Source organism: Scheffersomyces stipitis, chromosome 4 (assembly GCF_000209165.1).
Source record: "Scheffersomyces stipitis CBS 6054 chromosome 4, complete sequence".
Taxonomy (NCBI): Eukaryota; Fungi; Ascomycota; class Pichiomycetes; order Serinales; family Debaryomycetaceae; genus Scheffersomyces; species Scheffersomyces stipitis.
Genome location: NC_009044.1, coordinates 883,673 through 901,100, shown reverse-complemented (window position 1 = coordinate 901,100; position 17,428 = coordinate 883,673). Strand labels below are relative to the sequence as shown.

The following is a 17,428-nucleotide window of genomic DNA, read 5'->3' as shown; positions in this document are numbered from 1 at the left end:
CCAGACTTCCATCATGGTGTTCTTTATAGCGCTATGAGCACTGGTAGTGGTCTTCGCTAAAATGTCGCAGTCACGATGTCGTGATATTTTTCACTACTTAATTTCGATAAACAGAACTATTCTTCAAGAGTTACCTAAGCTATCTCCTTTGCCAGCGAGAAAATTGGGCTCTTACACTTGCAAAACAGTGCACATGACGACTACGGAGTTATTGCCCTTTCATGCCGTTGGCACGTCACCAGATGCCGCAGCCCAGGCCGACTCCAACATAGAGACGCAGTTTGCCAATGTGCTCCATTCACTACAAGTGAACAAACAGAGGGATCCATTTGATATCATTCAGGATTTCAAGCAGATTTGCGCTGACAGGGCACTTTCTACTCGTGACAAACTTTCACTTGACGAAAGCAATACCGCACTTGCTGAAGAGTTTGACAACTGGGACTTGGAGTTCAAACTCTGGGAACTTGTTGATCGGTTGTTCCGTTTCCGAGCTCTATTCAGCAATAAAGCCAAAACCGAATTGCTTCGTGAATACGACTTTTCGTCTATGGGAATCAAGCAGGAGAACTTTTTGCGGAAAAATCCAGCGATCAGAGAGCTTTCCATCATCATCCTCTGGCTCCAGTCGCATACTCCATCTCTTGTAGGAGACGAAACCGAATCTTACCAGACGAAATGGAAGAATACTGCCATGGCCGTTGCAAATTCCGACTTCGATGTCTTAGCTAGTCGAGCTACTGATGCTGATTTGATTGATAAGCTCGATATAGATGCACCTTTGCGTAGTAATAGATCCATTCATCCAGCAGATGAATCCAACGACTCTAAAGTATTTGCTCAGATCTACAAGTTGCTTCTTCAGGATAGGGTCCAGGATGCAATTGATATTGCCAACAATACGGGTAATTATGCTTTGGCTTTGATTCTTGTCGGCGCTACCCAGGAGTACTTTGATCCTGTTCTAGACAAGCAGGATCTGGACTTTGATTCTATTGTAGCAGAACAGACAAAACCTTCCGGTATCAAGCACAAGCTTTTATGGAAGAAAACAGTGTACAAACTCTCGCAACAGGCGAACTTGAACAAGTACGAGAAGTTGATCTATAATTACTTGTGCGGCGGTGACATTTCAGGCAACTTACTGGTGGCTTCTGATGACTGGGAACAGACTTTACTTTTGTATTTGAGTCAGCTCTACTCCTACAACATTGACAATTTTATTGTATCGCAGTTGTCTTCTGAACAGGAGATTTTGCCTGTCAACATTCCCAAGCCTCAGCTAAACACGATTGCTGAAATCTTGAATACCATACTGCACTCAGGTAATTTGTTGACTCAGCAGAGTGAAAACCCGCTCAGAGTCATCATGGGAAGCGTGATGTTAGATAATGTCCCTTCTTTATTGCATAATTTGACCAGTTCACTGACTGGAGAGCCAGAAGCTCTCAAGAAACCATACATTTCCAGAGTGCTAACTCATTTGGCTATATTCCAGCTTCTAGTAGTAGGTACAGACAACATCAACAACGAGGATATCACGACTATAATTACCTCGTACACGTCCAAATTGGCAGAGTACAAGTTGCCTGAACTTATTCCTATCTATCTATCGTTTGTACCTAACGAAAAGGACTCTCGTGAAGCGTATGCACTTTTCTTGTCCTCGTTGACAGACTCATCTGATCGTAGCAAACAGATAGAAATCTCGCGCAGAATTGCAAATTCGATCTCAGAAGTAGACGAGGCTATGGAGCTCGCTGCAAATACCCAGGAAGACAAGATGATGAATGTTTTGCGTAGAACTGTTGAAAGGGTGATGAAAGATACTGAATCGCACTATAAACCACAGGCAGTAATTGAAGTTCAGGATGATATCAACTCTGTAGATGATATTGATTCCAAGTTGTACCACTCCGTTGAGTGGTTCTATGAGAATAAAATGTATGAGGATGCGATTGTCGCAACTATTGCCATCATCAGAAGATTTCTTCTTTGCGGAAAACTAGCTCCTTTAAAAGCATTTAGTAAGGGAAAGAACTTCAAGTTGTTATTAGTCGAATACGATACTCAGCTTCAAACAAAGAGTTTAATTTTTCAAAATGAGCCAGAGATCGTCACAGAAGAAGACAAAGAGGAATTGTTAGCGTACGCATCTCTCATAGAAGGTTTGATCTTGATAGACGAGTGGAAGAAGTTTGTAAGCACTCAAATCAATAGTCAGGGTAAGTGGCTTTCTACTGGTGTAGATAGCTCGATAGATAAAACAAGCAAGACTTTATTGAATTTGATTTTCAAGTGGTTCAAGAATACGTCATCCGAGAAAGATAGCGACTTGGCAATCTACTCTGAGTTCAGAAGCATTTATGTTCCGTACTTGATTATCGAGTTGTTGAAGATCTTCCAAAATGCAAGAGAAAAGGACTGGAAATACATGAGAAGCGCCTTCTCGTTGATTAATGATGTTGCCAATGAAGAACAAAACGACTTCTTGAGCTGTTTCTTGAAATGTGGAAGACTCGATGAGTTTTTGGTGAAGGCCGGAGAGGTCTCGATCGTTGCTGTAGAGAAAGGAATCTCTGGGATATTCTACTAGAGAAGACAAATCTGATTGTTCTATTAGATGAATATTTCACTATACATATGTACTATAAATATAGACTGTGGAGGTAATCCACTTTTTATTCTTAAATCACCTCTTACAATTCTTTGTACTATTGCCATTTCATTCGCATTTATCTAATTCAATGATGATGCCTTCTCATAAAGTAATTCAACTACATTGGACAAGTTCTTGATAAGATCCAACGAAGCATCGTATGCAGCGTCTCTTCTAGGTTCATCATACAAGATCAACCAGCCATTTCCTTGGTCCAAAACCCCATAGAATACTTTGTCCAAGATCATCTGAGACAATTTGCCTTCTACCTGTTGCAAATTCAAGCCAATAGTCTTGGAAATATGCGACAATTCTACACAACTATAAGATTCTATGATCTTCAACAAGTTTTGTTCGAGCAAGTTGTCATACAAGGCGTTGAAGTGGTTTTTGATGATAGGATCAGACTTCAATTCTGACGAGTATGTCAACAAGGAGCTCTCGAACTCCTTCAAAGATCTGTTGGAGTACGCAGTCGCAATTGACTTCACTGCATCAATATCTTTGGACTGGTACTTGATGACATTCTTGTTGTTCAAGATTTTGTTGACATCATCAATCAAGTTCAACATGATCTTGGTTAGCAACATGTACTTCAAAACTACGATAGAACGCTCGTCGTCTTGCGAATTGAACCCTTCAAACGACTCGTAAAAGTACGAGAACGCAGTCTTGTAGTCCTTGTCCTCGGCATTCAAAATACCGCTCTGGCAGTCCAATTCAGCCTGCAACAATGTTGGACAATAGATTGAGTTTGCCGACGTCCTAGCGCCAGTCAAAGCTGCACGCGACTTGGGAATGTTGCGCAATGCATGGTAAATCTTGGATTCCAACAACTGAACTTCTACCATCAGCGACTTATCGTCCAACTTCTTGCACTCTCTCAACAAGTCATTGATATATTTGATAGCTTCCTGATACAAAGTTTTCTTGTAGAGCAACTCCGCCAACTTCAACTGCAACGATTGTCTTAAAAAGGAAAGCTTGCTCTCTACTGCCCAATCGATACATTCTCTGCTGGCAGAAATCTGCAAGTCCAAGGAGTCAGGAATCGTATCAAAATCTTCAATCAATGACTTGACAATTTTGGCCACTTTCGATTTGGCAAATTTGCCCAACACATTTCTTGATTCGGCGATCAATTCCGTCAACTTCGTGGCGTCGTGGTTGGTCTCGTAAACCTTACCCAATTCGATGATGGCAGCTTCTTGCTCTTGTAATTTTTTGGTGAGTGACTCTGTCTCGCTGTCGCTCGAGATAAGCTCTTTGTATTTCTGTTCAGCAGCTTCGTAGTTTTTGGCCGTGGCGTACTCTCTGGCTTCGGCAAGAAGAGCCGAGGGTTGCGACATTGTGATAAATAAGAACGAAGTGGTGGAGAATGGAAAAGAATGGAAAGGGAACGGCAAATGTAGAATGGACCTAGAAAAAGATAGATATACAATCAATGGAAACAGAATAGAGAAAGAGTAAATACGAGCTTGGATTTATTTGCCATCATTATGATTCCTGGAGAGGGTTACCCGGCCAATGCGACACTGGCAATCTCAAGCTGTTAACTATGGCTAACCAAGACAGCTCAGCAATGCCAGTTCCGCCGATGCCAACAAGAAAATGAAGTAATGAAGTTATGAAGTTGACGTCAGTCAATTGTCAATGCCATTTATCATATATACTTCTAAAAATAAGAAATACATATTTATCCATTTCTCCACATTTGGCTCTTAATTATGGCTGAAAAATCTGAGTGCGACTGAAAAATCTGAAAATCGCACTATACATTCTTTAACTATACCGAAAATTTCCAGGCTGCTAATTTTTCACTTCTCCAGATTCCACTTGTTCAGGTTCTCCAAATAGACAATGTTAACAGCCCGGGGTATTGGTCTCATTGGCCGTAGTTCACTGGGCCGACTTCCGTTGGCATCACGGGTTTTGGTTTTCCAGACTTTGCGCTACTCTTCGAAGACTCCATTTCCACTTTCTAGCAAGGAGATCGAGGAACAAAGACGAATCGAGAAATTGCCCAAGTGGCAGCAATGGGGCCACTATTTCAAGAGTGAAAAGTTCAAGAAGAGCATGACGGTATACTATGTGGCCGGATTCGGAGCCATGTGTATTGCCTTCTACTACTACATGAGAGACAGATACTACGAAGACAAGCAAATTCTGCACGTAAGAAAGAAGTATCAGGCTGACCCCAAGAGCTTATCGGAGTACGAGTATTTGATGTTGAAGAGCATAGGTCTGGACAAGTTACGGCCCAAAGAAGAGAAAAAGTATCGGATTTACCAGATGATGAGAAAAGAATTTAGAAGAAAGCATATTATGGATAAGGATATTATGTTTGAGCCTAGTCCAGAGGAATTGGACGAATGGTATAGCAAACAGCCCCGAATTTCCATCAAGAAGGCTCCTGTTTTGGATGAGCCTATAGACGAAAAGTCTCTGGCAAACAAGTTCACCAACGCAGAGAATCCTCACATTGTTCCTGCTGAGGACACCACCGATTTCTACGAAGCAAAGGCACAGGCTTACGATGACGAAATCAAGTGGGAAGAAAGAGGTATGTTCTTGGGAAAAAGAAGAAGATGGTTGATGAAGCAGTTGAAGGGAGATGTTCTTGAAGTAGCTTGTGGAACTGGAAGAAACATACCTTATTTGTATACTGACAGGATATCTTCAATCACCTTTATTGACTCCGCCAGAAACATGGTAGAAATTGCTCGTAAGAAGTTCAAGGAAGCTTATCCCAACTTCAAGAAGGCTGCATTTGCTGTGGGAAAGGCTGAAGATTTGGTAAAATTGGCGGGTGATGACTCCAAGGCTATCAAGTACGACACCATTGTAGAAGCGTTTGGCTTGTGTGCTCACGAGGATCCAGTCAAAGCCTTGAAGAACATGGCCAGTTTGTTGAAGCCAGGGGGTAGAATCGTTTTGCTTGAGCATGGAAGAAGTACCTGGCAATTCGTCAATAACCATTTGGACTTCAGAAGCGAAAAGAGAATGAAAACTTGGGCTTGTAGATGGAACTTGGAGATTGGCGAACTTGTAGATGAAGCTGGTTTGGATATCACTTACGAGAAGAGAGTTCATCTTGGCTCAACATGGATGTTGATCTGCAAGAGACCCGAGGATCCAATCAACAGCGACGAGAAGCCGTTTATCAACAAATTGATGGGAACTGAACCACAGTCAATTAGTAGAGGTTAACCCAAATTATCATTTACTTTTTCATTATGTTTTTATTCCTTTCCTAACATTTTTTAATTGTATATACCATTAATGACTAGCTTATAAATAGACACCCTCTTCATTTGTATTATTATCTCCACCGTCTTTTGTCTCTGTATTGTCTTCCTTTTCGTTGTCTCTTTTGTCTTTCTTTATTGTCGGCACCAATTCGACTGAGGCCTTGTTTTCCATATCATCTAAGCTTCCAAAGAAATTCTTTTCATCCTTGACTTTATCCTCGGGATTTAGTTGTCCTCTCGATACCAACTCGTCGTTCAAGGCTATATACTTTTCTCTTTTATTTTTGATAACTTCCCTGTTTTCAACAATAGTAAGACTGTAGAGTTTGTAAGTCTCCTCCAACTCACTCTGACTTTCCTTAGGATCTGGGGATATCAATTTTGCACTTAACGACTCGATTTCCTCCAAAAGCTCGTTGTTGGTACGAATCAAAAAAGCAATGGATCTTCTGAGTTCTGGCTGGGATTCTTGAAGAAAATCAGTTGGTGCATCCTTGATAGCCTCTATAAATGTCGCAAGAGGCAACGGGCCAGATGCTTCTGTCATTTGGGTGAATTATGAGAGCTGAATAGAAACACTATTAGAACAATTGACTCAAATCAACGCAATTAGGTATAAAACAAGACAGAAAGAGCTGGTTTAGAAATTTCCTCTTGCCACTAATATTCGTACTGTATTATGTCTCACGCGAATTGCAAATAAATTTGAATTCCATACTCTTAGTGAAATAAACCAGCAATAATAGGAACAATATTGGTTGTAAGGGAGATGTTCTATTCTAAAGAAGTGTTAAAGAGGTTTCGATGAAGTTTCAGCAAATAAATCCTCGTCCATGGAAATTTATTGTAGGTCATACTTCAAATTCTATTCAATTGCACTTTCTTACTGAAACTTTTCTAATTTTTCAATTTTTCACTTTCACGGATATTTGACAACTTCCCCGTATGACAGCTCGACTGCGAGAGGCAGTTCCGGGTCTACTCCCAACATTACCAGTATCGATTATTCTATTCTCTAACAACCTGAAGTGAAGTTACAAAAATGTCGCAGTCGAGTGATACGACATATTTGCTACATCTGAAAAAAAGTACGACTTTTACTTGGATCAAGAATCATCCTTTCCATTTCTCTACTATAGCAGCAGAATGCTTCGGATTGTATATGGATCTATTCGGAACCGACATGCTGTATTCTCCAAACTATGTCGATATTCTACCGGTGCATTAGCGCAAGAAAAAGCGCAACTTCTCGACAGAATCGACCAGATACCCAAAGTACATCCACTACTTCTTGAAAGAGCCGAAGTCATGAAGCAGGAATTCGATCTTGTAGAAGAGAAAATGTCTCTGGGAGACTTTGACCAGGAGCTTAGTATTAAGTTCTCGAATTTGCTGGTGATTTTGGAGAACTATGAAAAGTATACAAGTGATTTATCGACATTTGAAGAGTTGAAATCTATTATTGTAGAGCCTAACCAGGACCCAGAGTTTCTAGAAGAGGCCATTAGTGAAGCCAATGTGACTATACCTCATTTGGAGAAGTCAATTCTGACTTTGCAGCTGCGTTTGTTGCCGCCAATGAAATTTAGCGACAAACCAGCTATTCTTGAAATGAGACCGGGTGTAGGAGGCAGTGAGGCATCCTTGTTTGCCGGTGACTTGATGCAGATGTATATAAATTTTGCCAACCACATGCGATGGAAGTATACCATCGTTTCCAAAAGCGAGGGGAACGGTGGATTTGTCAACGAGGTCATAATGAGTATAGACACCCCAGGCTCGTACAATGTACTTAGACACGAAAGTGGAGTACACAGGGTGCAACGTATTCCTAGTACAGAAAGCAAAGGCAGGATCCACACTTCTACAGCTGCCATTGTAGTGCTTCCCAAAATGTCTGATGGCAATGAAAGTTCTTTGAAAGAAGATGAACGTCAATTTGCGCCCGGTGAAGTTCGCATAGATACTATGAGAGCTGGAGGAAAAGGTGGGCAGCATGTGAACACCACTGATTCTGCTGTCAGATTGGTTCACATTCCTACAGGTGTAACTGTGATGCAACAAGACGAGCGTTCACAGCCAAAAAACAAGGCAAAGGCATTTCTGATCTTGAGAGCCAGACTTGCTGCGTTGGAAAGGGACAAAGAGTTTGCTGAACAGAGAAAAATGAGAACAGACCAGGTCACCACTACTGACCGGTCAGACAAGATTCGGACGTACAACTACCCGCAGAACCGGGTGACCGATCATCGATGTGGATTTTCGCTTCATGATCTCACTGGCTGTATGGCTGGGAACAGGCTCATGGATATTATAGAGAAGGTGGAGGAGCACGAGTTTGAGCTGAGACTAAGGGATTTGATTGAAGAGTCGGCTGTAAATAGCAAAAAATAGAATACTTGTATATAATGGAAGAATTGAAGGAGATTTAGCATCGATGTTAGCTGTGATCCCAGCAGATGTATTGGAATTAGTGTACTGATGGATATTGAAGTATATTCTATTATATTCTATTATGCTATTGGAGACTGCGTAGAAATGGGTGCAAAAAAAGGCCACTTTGTGAATGAAAAAATATGAGGCAAACAGTGAGAGCTTGCTAAGGAAGAAGTGAAATAAATAGAACAGTGTATAGGAGCTCATCTCGGCTAAGAGTAAAGGAAACTGAGATATGGAAGCGTCTCAGACTCGACGAACATTTCCAAAATAAAGAACGGTGTGAACTTTATGGTCTTTATAGTGCTCCAGATAAAGAGTCGCATCTAAGCGAACTGTACATCTCCCAACTCCCAACGGTAGCAGTTTCCCAGCGAAGAATTCCAGGACCGACCAAACCTCGGTATACTACAACCACAACTTGGCAACTGTCCAAATAGGAGAAATTCTCGTCGCGGCCCAGTTGTTTCATTGAGGCTATTGGTCGGGTGAGCTTATCAAGATTATGCACACCTTGAAGCAACAATAATTGACACGCGGCAGGCAACGTGGGTAGTAGCTGGACGGAAGTCGAATTAGATTATGGCCGACAGAACCGGGCCAGGAGTTGGGATCACAAGACAGAAAGAATATGACCGTTTTTGGATCTCCAGAGATGGACGTTCTATTTGTTAAGATCCCAACCGTAGAAAACGAAGCGATACAAAATACTCTGGACACAATTCGCCAAATTCTCATCCAAATTATTCAGCCAAATTTGCGTGCTATACATACAATTTGTACATACAAAAATGCTGCACCATGCAATAGTTACATACTGGACTTACCGAAATACGACCATTTCCGGGCTGATAAAACTTGACTTTAACGAAAAGGGAGGAGAACCGTAGCAAACTACAATTGTAAACCATAACTGCAAACCACAATGGAAAACTACAGTTATCTTCAATTACTTAGACTAATCTACAATTGCCTACAGTTACCTACACTAAACTACAATCGCAATAAATTACATTTACGGCAAGAAAAGTGTAGTTTACACCATAAAATGGAACCTCCAAACCGTAACCTACAATTCCCTAATCTACTCCCACACAATCCACATTATCATACGCCATTCCACAACCTGTAAGGAACTGCATAGTCTCGAAGAGCTTCAAAGCGTGGCAAATACGGCTCCCCTTTCCGGTAAATGTTCATCCATCTCGTAGTTAATCTGCTGCCACTTCGTGCAGATTGAAGGGTGTGGTGGTACCCTCGGAAATCGCACCTCTCGCAAAATGCAACTGAAGCAAAAGCTGAAACCAAACCAGCGACGGAGTGTTCAGCGATTCAATTCAGCGATTCAATTCAGCGATTAAAGATGCTCTGTAAATTCTACAAGTTGCCATCTCAGCATAACCAGTAAGGGCTCGCGGGCACACGGCCGACTTCACAAGTTGTTCCGTAGCTTCCAGCCAATGCAAGAAAGATCTGATCCCTGTGGACTAACTGGGAAATAGTCACGTGACCGAATGTCTCAAACGAGCCAGACATTCGCTGGTTTGAGACACCGACTTGACAAAATAGCGGGCTCCGTTCTCGAGGGTTGAGCCACCTTCAGATACTACGTTAGCACTCCCAATACAGCGGTGACCTCGTGATTGGTGGTACGATTGTGAGCCAATCGCGAAGAATCTCCACTGAAAAATTGCTGATAATAATATAGACACCAGTAATAAATTATTTTAGTTCCAAAAATATATTAGTGGCACTTCGTGGGTCCTCGAGCTGCCCCCGGATATCCGGATTAGGCAGGAATTTCTACACTTTGGCCAGATGCCTAGACTCGTACATAGGCACAATACCGGGACCCAGACGGAAGTGAAAGGGCCCCATTGCGAATGGAGTGGGATGTTGAGCAGGTGACGTTTGCAGTTGCTACTCAGCCAGGCTCGTCCCGTGTCTGTTCACTTTGACCAAGGCGGTCTCCGCTTTGGACGCGACTGGTCCCACCGGAAGTCGTGGGCTCAGCAACTGTCTATCTAGAGATGGAGATGCCTGACCGAAAGTACAGCTGGGTAGAAGCGGCGGTGGTCCACTTCCGGCCATGGCAGGGTGTAGCGAGTTCCGGTGAGATACGGCCGTTCGCAAGCCAATGTCGTGTCTGCGTGCACTCTTGACGCCCCAATGGGAAAACATAACAGAAAAATAAGATACTCTAGAAAAAAAAAATTCTAGCTACACTTTGGTTAATTGAAGAATTTACTTTATATAAATTTATCCAGTGAATCTTTGGAATATTGTGCCTTTTCTTTTGCGTTGTTTTCGTGGCAAGTTTGTATATTCTTCAGGGAGAGCATTTTACTCGTAACGTTTTGTTAGCGTGTTTGTCTTAGAGCCTCAGCGTGTTTCTCAGGCGGAATCCAACTTTGCAGCTCACTCCCACAAGCGTCGAATCGTGAGATTTAAAGAAGATCCAGCGTGCTAATTCGGGCCTGTTTTTGAATCTTAAAAGTCTCCCTTGGACATTCTACAGCCGGTCGTACACTACTGGTCGTTCTGTTGGAACTGATATTGCTATCTGTTGTCCGTGGTGCCACGTTCCTTTCCTTCCTCCACCAAGTCGCTCAGACACAGAATTGATAAAGAGAAGACCATATCATAACACCATAGCGTAATCCGCAAGTCGTGTCATAAGATAACATCAAAAGTCATCGGTTACCCCACTGTTTCCATACCATTGTCAGTATATAATTCCACGATCGTCAGATATCGTTATCCATATTCTTCGAAATACTTCAATCATAACTCTCGTTCTCACATCTGGACTTGATTTTTCAAAATCCAAATTTGCACCATTTTTCAGAATTTCCACACTATTCCAGCTTCAAAACATATCCAATATCATATCACACCTCATCTCATATTTGGTGCCCCTAATATCTGTTCCTAATTTTACCAACAACATTCCTGTCATATATACATCACCATGAGTCGTTTGCTAACACTAAGCGTCTTTATGAGCATTCTATTCTGGATAGCTACGCCCGTAGCAGCGCTAGGGCTCACAGTTCCGCCCGTGAAAAGCGGCGACACGAAAAACTACTCGTCACGAGAGAATCTCCGCAACTGCGTCAGCTACCAAACAGTGAAAGATGACATCATTTTGGTGCGTGTCAAAAGTGGAACTAAAGTTGCTTCCCAGATGTTGAACCTAAACGTATTTGATGACGAGAACAACAAGTTGCGATTTGAGCGCGACATTTCCAACGAAATCAGCATTATGTTCACCAACTTGAACAATCCTCGTAATTCCGACTTCCAGAACGAGGCCGGTGTCATTGACCAGATCAAGCGGTCCAACATTATGAAGTTTGCTGCCCACGAGCAAAGCGAGGTGGACATGCAGAAGGAACACAAAAAGAATAAGTACAATGAGTTGATCAACAGCGACAAAGGCAAGTCTTTAGTGTATATCTGCTTTGACAATTTGTATGCCGACAAGTCATGGTCGTACAATGCCGAATCGCGAGACGTAGAATTGTACGTTGACATCAAAAACATGGAAACTATCCAGCAGACCAACTACAACAACTTTGCCCAATATTTCCTTTCGCTTAGGCAGCAGGAAATCAAACGTAACGGTGGCGATGCATCGGGATCAAAGGAGTTCACTCAGGAGGACTTTGAAAAGGAAGTTCAATTCCTCAAAACCGAGTTAGACAATGTCGTTGTCAACTTGCAGAACTCGGAATTGATTCTCCAGAACTTGATGGAAGCTGAATTCCGCTTGCGAGATGTCAACGAAGACATCTTCAGTGCATACACCACGGTTTCTATCGTCCTTATCTCATGTATAGTGTTGTTCGGATTGGCCCAGACCATCTACTTCCGGTTCTACTTGAAGAAAAGAAGGTTGTTGTGATATCAATTGCAAAGCCTCAGACAATCAAATCGTTATTTATTCTTGATTTCAATTCTTCATACTCCATAATCGTCATGGTTCGGTATCTTGTTAATGTTACCTCTAGCCACCGTTCCGATGATTGCTAGCATCTTGTCTATTATATAAAAGACACCCTGTATAACTAGTTAGAATATCAGGTCTAGTGTGCACGAGAGAAGGTGTCTCATATTAGCATATTCTAATATCATAGATTCATAATATCTTACTTCAGAATCTATGAATATATGCTATTTTCGTAGATTCATAAAATGATATGTTTGATACAACATTCTATGGCAATATGCTATGTTATTTATTCGTGGCACTATTTTGTACTATCATCTATGTTCCATATTCTAAAATGCTATTATACATTGTAATATATACCACTATATGCTATTATCGTACTATAAGTACGACTCTACTCTCCTAACCTCTCATCTTCTCGTTATTTATGATATCCTGGCAAATGCTCTCCATCGACTCCTTGTCTATCAAACTGCCTATATTCGAATACGACAAACTAGCCTCATAGCCCATGATAATCCGCTGTTCTGTTATCCCCAACTCGCAGAAGCTCATTGCCCGGAGGACGTTGTTGTATCGAGTAATGTTAGAACGTACAGAGTTGGAGATATTTGGATCGTTTTTGTCTGAGTAAATTTCCCACGAACTTTCTTCTTCCAATCTAGTAATAGAAACCGAACCCTGCCCGATAGCATACGAACCAGTAGTGTCGACAGAGGCCCGGAACATGTTGGTATTAGATGTAACACTAGTGTTAGTAGCGCTGTTGATGCCTGTAGATGTCTTGTAGAGCCAGATATAGCCATTAACTCCCAATACTATACTGACATTTCCTGGCAAATCATACGAGTGATTCTTTGACTTGATTACCAAACTGCTTGGTACCTTCAAGAACATCCCGTTTCTCAATTTTCCGTACTTTAATGAACGCGTATGTAACGACGCAATGCCGTTGTTGAAAATTGTCTGTACCTCTGCGTTCAACAAGTCTCCCTCCTTCAAGAAGTTTCTCATTTGCAATTCATCACTCTCGGATTTTCTTCTTAATACACCTCCAGGTAAATTGACAGATCCCAACATCAAAACAGCGTCCTGCTTAGTTCCAATGTCGACCTTCCATCTTTTGTTGCCTACCTCTGTGATTCTGCCTACAATATGGTCACCGGTCTCAGGCTGATACCTGCCTTTTAACGGTATTACACTCAACAAACGATTCACTCTCAGAATATTCCCAGCCACAGACGAAAATGTCCTATCCTCGAGGAAATACGTCCCGTGGCCTTTCATCCAGATGGGATCGTCCGTCACCAACTCCCCAGGTGTTACTATAGACTGCTTGAACGAGTCTTGAGCCTGGTTTTCCGAATCTGACATTTCAACATCTGAATCTATGTCATTGTCAAGTCCAACAGGCTTGGTGATGGAGATGACCTCACTGACGTTCATTGTAGAAATTTGTATGAATAATTGAATAAGAAATACGAAAATTCGTATACCTAGAAATACAAATGGTATAATATGTATGGATATATGTGTTATAGACAAAGTTTCAATAATGAAATATTTCACTGTATACCTTAACTATGGACATCTCATCGATGAAAGTCACGTGACCCTGAACATTTTCTCCCGTGGAATTTTTCACTCTGCACCTGGCTTAACTATGACAGATTGAAAATTCTCTATCCTATTTCAAAGTTTATCTAATTTACTGACGGTTTTGCGATCTCTGTTGATGTTCAGAAGCCTTGTTACAGGTCTTCGTGTCTTCAAGTTTCCTCTGCAAAAACAGCAGCTTCTTCCATTTAGACCTTTCCACAAGATCAACAAGACAGACAGAAGAGTCATGATGAGCACCAATATATTCGGACCTCCAGTGAATAGGGAAATGACCCAATTAGACCGTACTTTCTTCCAGAAGGATGTCTCACTACTTGTGGCGCACTTCCCTGATCCCAAGCATCTTGGCAGTTTTGTGAAAAGCTGCAAGAAAGATATTTTGTACTTGCCTTCAATCAAGCATATAGTTCCAGTGGGCGATTCCAAGGGTGTACTTCTTCGAGCCGATATCGGCGATTTGCAGACTTATGAATCCAACTTGAGTGACATCACCAAAGAAAAGATCAAGGAGTATTCAATTGTCGTCAAGCCATACACCATGAAGTTGGACTACGACTTTTGGAAGGCTGACGATATTTTGCGTGCCGTTTTGCCAGAGAATTTGCTAGACGAAATACCCACTGGGTTTGCACAAGCTGGACATGTAGCCCATTTGAACTTGCGAGATGAGTTCAAGCCGTATGGAAAGTTAATAGGTCAAGTCATTCTCGACAAGAACGCCAAGGTTGAGACTGTAGTAGACAAAGTGGATTCTATTGCAACCAAATTTAGAACATTCAAGATGAATGTTCTTGCCGGCAAGGACGATTTACTTGTGGAGCAGAGCGAAAGTGGCTGTAGATTCAAATTTGACTTCAGCAAAGTGTACTGGAACTCGAGATTGAATACTGAGCACGAAAGGCTCATCGATGCCTTCAAGCAGCATGAGGTTGTAGCAGACGTGTTCGCTGGAGTAGGGCCTTTTGCAGTACCAGCAGGAAAAAGAGAAGTTGTAGTTTTGGCAAATGACTTGAATCCAGAGTCGTACAAATACTTGCAAGAAAACATCAAAATTAATCACACGGAAGACTTTGTAAAGTCCTACAACTTGGACGGACGTGAATTCATTAGGGAGTCTCCCAATTTGTTGCGTGACTGGAGCAAAGAATCTCCTGCTATCAAGAGAACAAAGATTGTGAAGAGAAGAAAAGTAGATCCTGCTTCTAACGAAAAGCGTGTTGTAAGGGAAGAACATGTAGCCGAGGTGAATATCCCCAAGTATGTCGGTCAATACGTGATGAACTTGCCAGATTCAGCGTTGACATTCTTAGATGAATTTGTTGGTTTGTATAGTAGAGATCCGGAAATAGAGAAGATTGTGAAAAACGATCCCGACTTTAAGCTACCTGTGATAAACTGCCACTGTTTCGAGAAATTCTCGCCTCAAGAACAACCAGAGCCACCTTTGGAAGTTTTACACGAACGTGTGCGTCAAAGGATTATAAAGATACTTGACTATGATATTCCCTTTGAGAAATTCAACTTCCACTTGGTTAGAAGAGTAGCACCAACCAAACCTATGTTCTGTGTAGCGTTTGAGTTGCCCGAAGAAGTTGCTTTCCGCAAATAGACACTGTAGATAGACAATACTAATGACAATACAATAAGACATGCAATAATCATGGTAATAGTGTAATACTGGAGGTAATACATTGTCAAATTTTGCAATACTCGATTGGCTAATGAGTAATTTTGCGCTTTTTGCAGACTAATATTGTTCGATGTATTATTATATATGTACGAGGATCGGACCGGCCTGTCTGCTGAGTGAAAAAGTTGCGAGCGCAATTCTAAACCGGCATCCCGGTTTTTGGAAGATAAGACAATTTCCATTCTGCTCTTTCCTATGAAAAGTATTATATAAGTGCTTTGGAAAGAATATAAATAGCCAATTTCGCTTTTTCCTACTTGTACGTGTGCAAGTGTTGTAATACCAACCATCGTCTTGTTTAATTCACAATGGCTGAAATTGATGGAAACCCTTTGAAGATTGTAGATATCACCTCAGTTGATAAATCAACTGCTGAAGAATTGTATGACGCCGCTACGTCCCAGGGGTTCTTATTTGTTGAAGGTCACGAGTTCAGCCAGGAAGAAATAGATACTGTATTCCAACTTTCTAAGGAATTCTTTGAGTTACCCCATAGTTATAAGTCAAAGTATCCAATAGGCTCTATGAATCATGGATACGCAGACTTTGGAGGCGAGAACTTGGATCCTAAGGGCCAGAAGAAGGGAGATCCCAAGGAAGCTCTCAATATCTGTTTGTTAAACTTCTTGACAGGTTTATCATCCCAAGAGATTCCGGACTGGTTTACGGAGGATCCCAAGAGGTTGGCGATTATCACCACAACTGTAAAGAAGTTCTATGCCTTGTCGATGAAGATCTTGAAGTTGTTGGCTATTGGATTGAAAATAGAGGATTCCAACGAAATCAAAGGTGAAGACTGGTTTTCTTCAAGATATGAAGCCACTAAAGTCTCAGGTTCTACTTTCAGGTTTTTGCATTACCCAGGCCAAAAGAGTTTGAACCCAGAAGCTGTGATCAGAGCTGGTGCCCATACCGATTATGGATCTGTGACATTATTATTCCAGCAGGAGAATCAGGAAGGACTAGAGATCTACTCACCGGTATCAAAGCAATGGGTTGCGGTTCCTTTTGTAGCTGCTAATACAGAAAAGTTTCCAGGAATGGGCCCTCCTATTGTAGTTAATATTGGAGATTTATTAAGTTACTGGACAGCTGGTTTGTTGAAGTCAACTATTCACAGAGTCAAGTTTCCGGCCAAAGTTCAAGCCACCGGCCAGGATAGATACTCGATTGTATTCTTTAGTCATCCTAACGATGAGGCGTTGTTAGAGGCTGTACCTAGTGAGGTGGTGAGAAGTATCAAGGGAAGAGGAGCCAATAAGGATACTGTTGCCATCACAGCTAAAGAGCATTTGGACAGTAGGCTTGCAGCAACATACGGCTGGAAGAAGTAGAAGTACAATAATTAATATAGACAGTGTGTAGTTCAAATAAGATATCTACTTTGAGTTTAACCTATGAATGCAGAAAAGAAGAGTATAATAGTATAGTGAAGCTTGTCTCACTTTTCATCCCTGGTAATGTTATTTTTGATTTCTTAAATCTCAATACTCATCAGAAATTGGCAATCAGATTGTTGTTGGATATAAGCATCAAAGAAAGGATGATACTGTCGTGGACAGATCTGACTTTACTTTACATTTGCAACTTAGAGATTGATGAGCATAAGAGCGGTTGCAAAAGTGCAGCAATTTTACAAATGCATCCGCAATCTTCAAAATTGGAACACCTTAACTTAAGTCACAAACATTGCTTCCAGTAACTTATACTATGAATGTTGGTATCAGAGAATAAGGAATGCCGACTTTATAAGTACTTTTTTCTATTTGCAATTGCAATTCAGATCTTATATATTTGTATGTTTGCTTTAACTGAAT

The 17,428-nt window shown here is 41.4% G+C and overlaps 9 protein-coding genes across 9 annotated transcripts; 6 read left to right on the top strand and 3 right to left on the bottom strand. All coding sequences in view use genetic code 12, as the record gives it.

Moving 5' to 3' along the window:
• Nucleotides 1–61: 61 nt before the first annotated feature.
• Nucleotides 62–2,596, top strand: NUP84 (Nucleoporin NUP84 (Nuclear pore protein NUP84); the record flags this gene model as incomplete). The annotated part of the gene is made up of 1 exon (XM_001384440.1): nt 62–2,596. One exon carries the CDS (start codon nt 62–64, stop codon nt 2,594–2,596), a length of 2,535 nt encoding a protein of 844 aa, XP_001384477.2.
• Nucleotides 2,597–2,602: 6 nt separating this feature from the next.
• Nucleotides 2,603–4,008, bottom strand: PICST_89414 (predicted protein; the record flags this gene model as incomplete). The annotated part of the gene is made up of 1 exon (XM_001384087.1): nt 2,603–4,008. One exon carries the CDS (start codon nt 4,006–4,008, stop codon nt 2,740–2,742), a length of 1,269 nt encoding a protein of 422 aa, XP_001384124.2. The 3' UTR covers nt 2,603–2,739.
• Nucleotides 4,009–4,519: 511 nt separating this feature from the next.
• Nucleotides 4,520–5,869, top strand: PICST_31474 (predicted protein; the record flags this gene model as incomplete). Its single annotated transcript, XM_001384439.1, has 1 exon — nt 4,520–5,869. One exon carries the CDS (start codon nt 4,520–4,522, stop codon nt 5,867–5,869), a length of 1,350 nt encoding a protein of 449 aa, XP_001384476.2.
• A 22-nt stretch (nt 5,870–5,891) lies between these two features.
• On the bottom strand, nt 5,892–6,525 carry PICST_67576 (predicted protein). The gene has a single exon (XM_001384086.1). The coding sequence runs from the start codon at nt 6,455–6,457 to the stop codon at nt 5,951–5,953; it is 507 nt and encodes a 168-aa protein (XP_001384123.1). The 5' UTR covers nt 6,458–6,525; the 3' UTR covers nt 5,892–5,950.
• Nucleotides 6,526–7,173: 648 nt separating this feature from the next.
• Nucleotides 7,174–8,304, top strand: PICST_58482 (predicted protein; the record flags this gene model as incomplete). Its single annotated transcript, XM_001384438.1, has 1 exon — nt 7,174–8,304. A coding segment is annotated over one exon (1,131 nt), but the record flags the coding sequence as incomplete, so codon positions are not given.
• A 3,013-nt stretch (nt 8,305–11,317) lies between these two features.
• PICST_83509 (predicted protein) lies at nt 11,318–12,632 on the top strand (the record flags this gene model as incomplete). The annotated part of the gene is made up of 2 exons (XM_001384437.1): nt 11,318–11,700; nt 11,722–12,632. 2 exons carry the CDS (start codon nt 11,318–11,320, stop codon nt 12,251–12,253), a joined length of 915 nt encoding a protein of 304 aa, XP_001384474.1.
• Nucleotides 12,633–12,703: 71 nt separating this feature from the next.
• On the bottom strand, nt 12,704–13,747 carry PICST_31470 (predicted protein; the record flags this gene model as incomplete). Its single annotated transcript, XM_001384085.1, has 1 exon — nt 12,704–13,747. One exon carries the CDS (start codon nt 13,745–13,747, stop codon nt 12,704–12,706), a length of 1,044 nt encoding a protein of 347 aa, XP_001384122.2.
• Nucleotides 13,748–14,150: 403 nt separating this feature from the next.
• Nucleotides 14,151–15,530, top strand: PICST_45914 (predicted protein; the record flags this gene model as incomplete). The annotated part of the gene is made up of 1 exon (XM_001384436.1): nt 14,151–15,530. The coding sequence occupies one exon, from the start codon at nt 14,151–14,153 to the stop codon at nt 15,528–15,530; it is 1,380 nt and encodes a 459-aa protein (XP_001384473.1).
• Nucleotides 15,531–15,919: 389 nt separating this feature from the next.
• Nucleotides 15,920–16,945, top strand: PICST_31468 (predicted protein; the record flags this gene model as incomplete). The annotated part of the gene is made up of 1 exon (XM_001384435.1): nt 15,920–16,945. The coding sequence occupies one exon, from the start codon at nt 15,920–15,922 to the stop codon at nt 16,943–16,945; it is 1,026 nt and encodes a 341-aa protein (XP_001384472.1).
• Between the last annotated feature and the right edge of the window lie 483 nt (nt 16,946–17,428).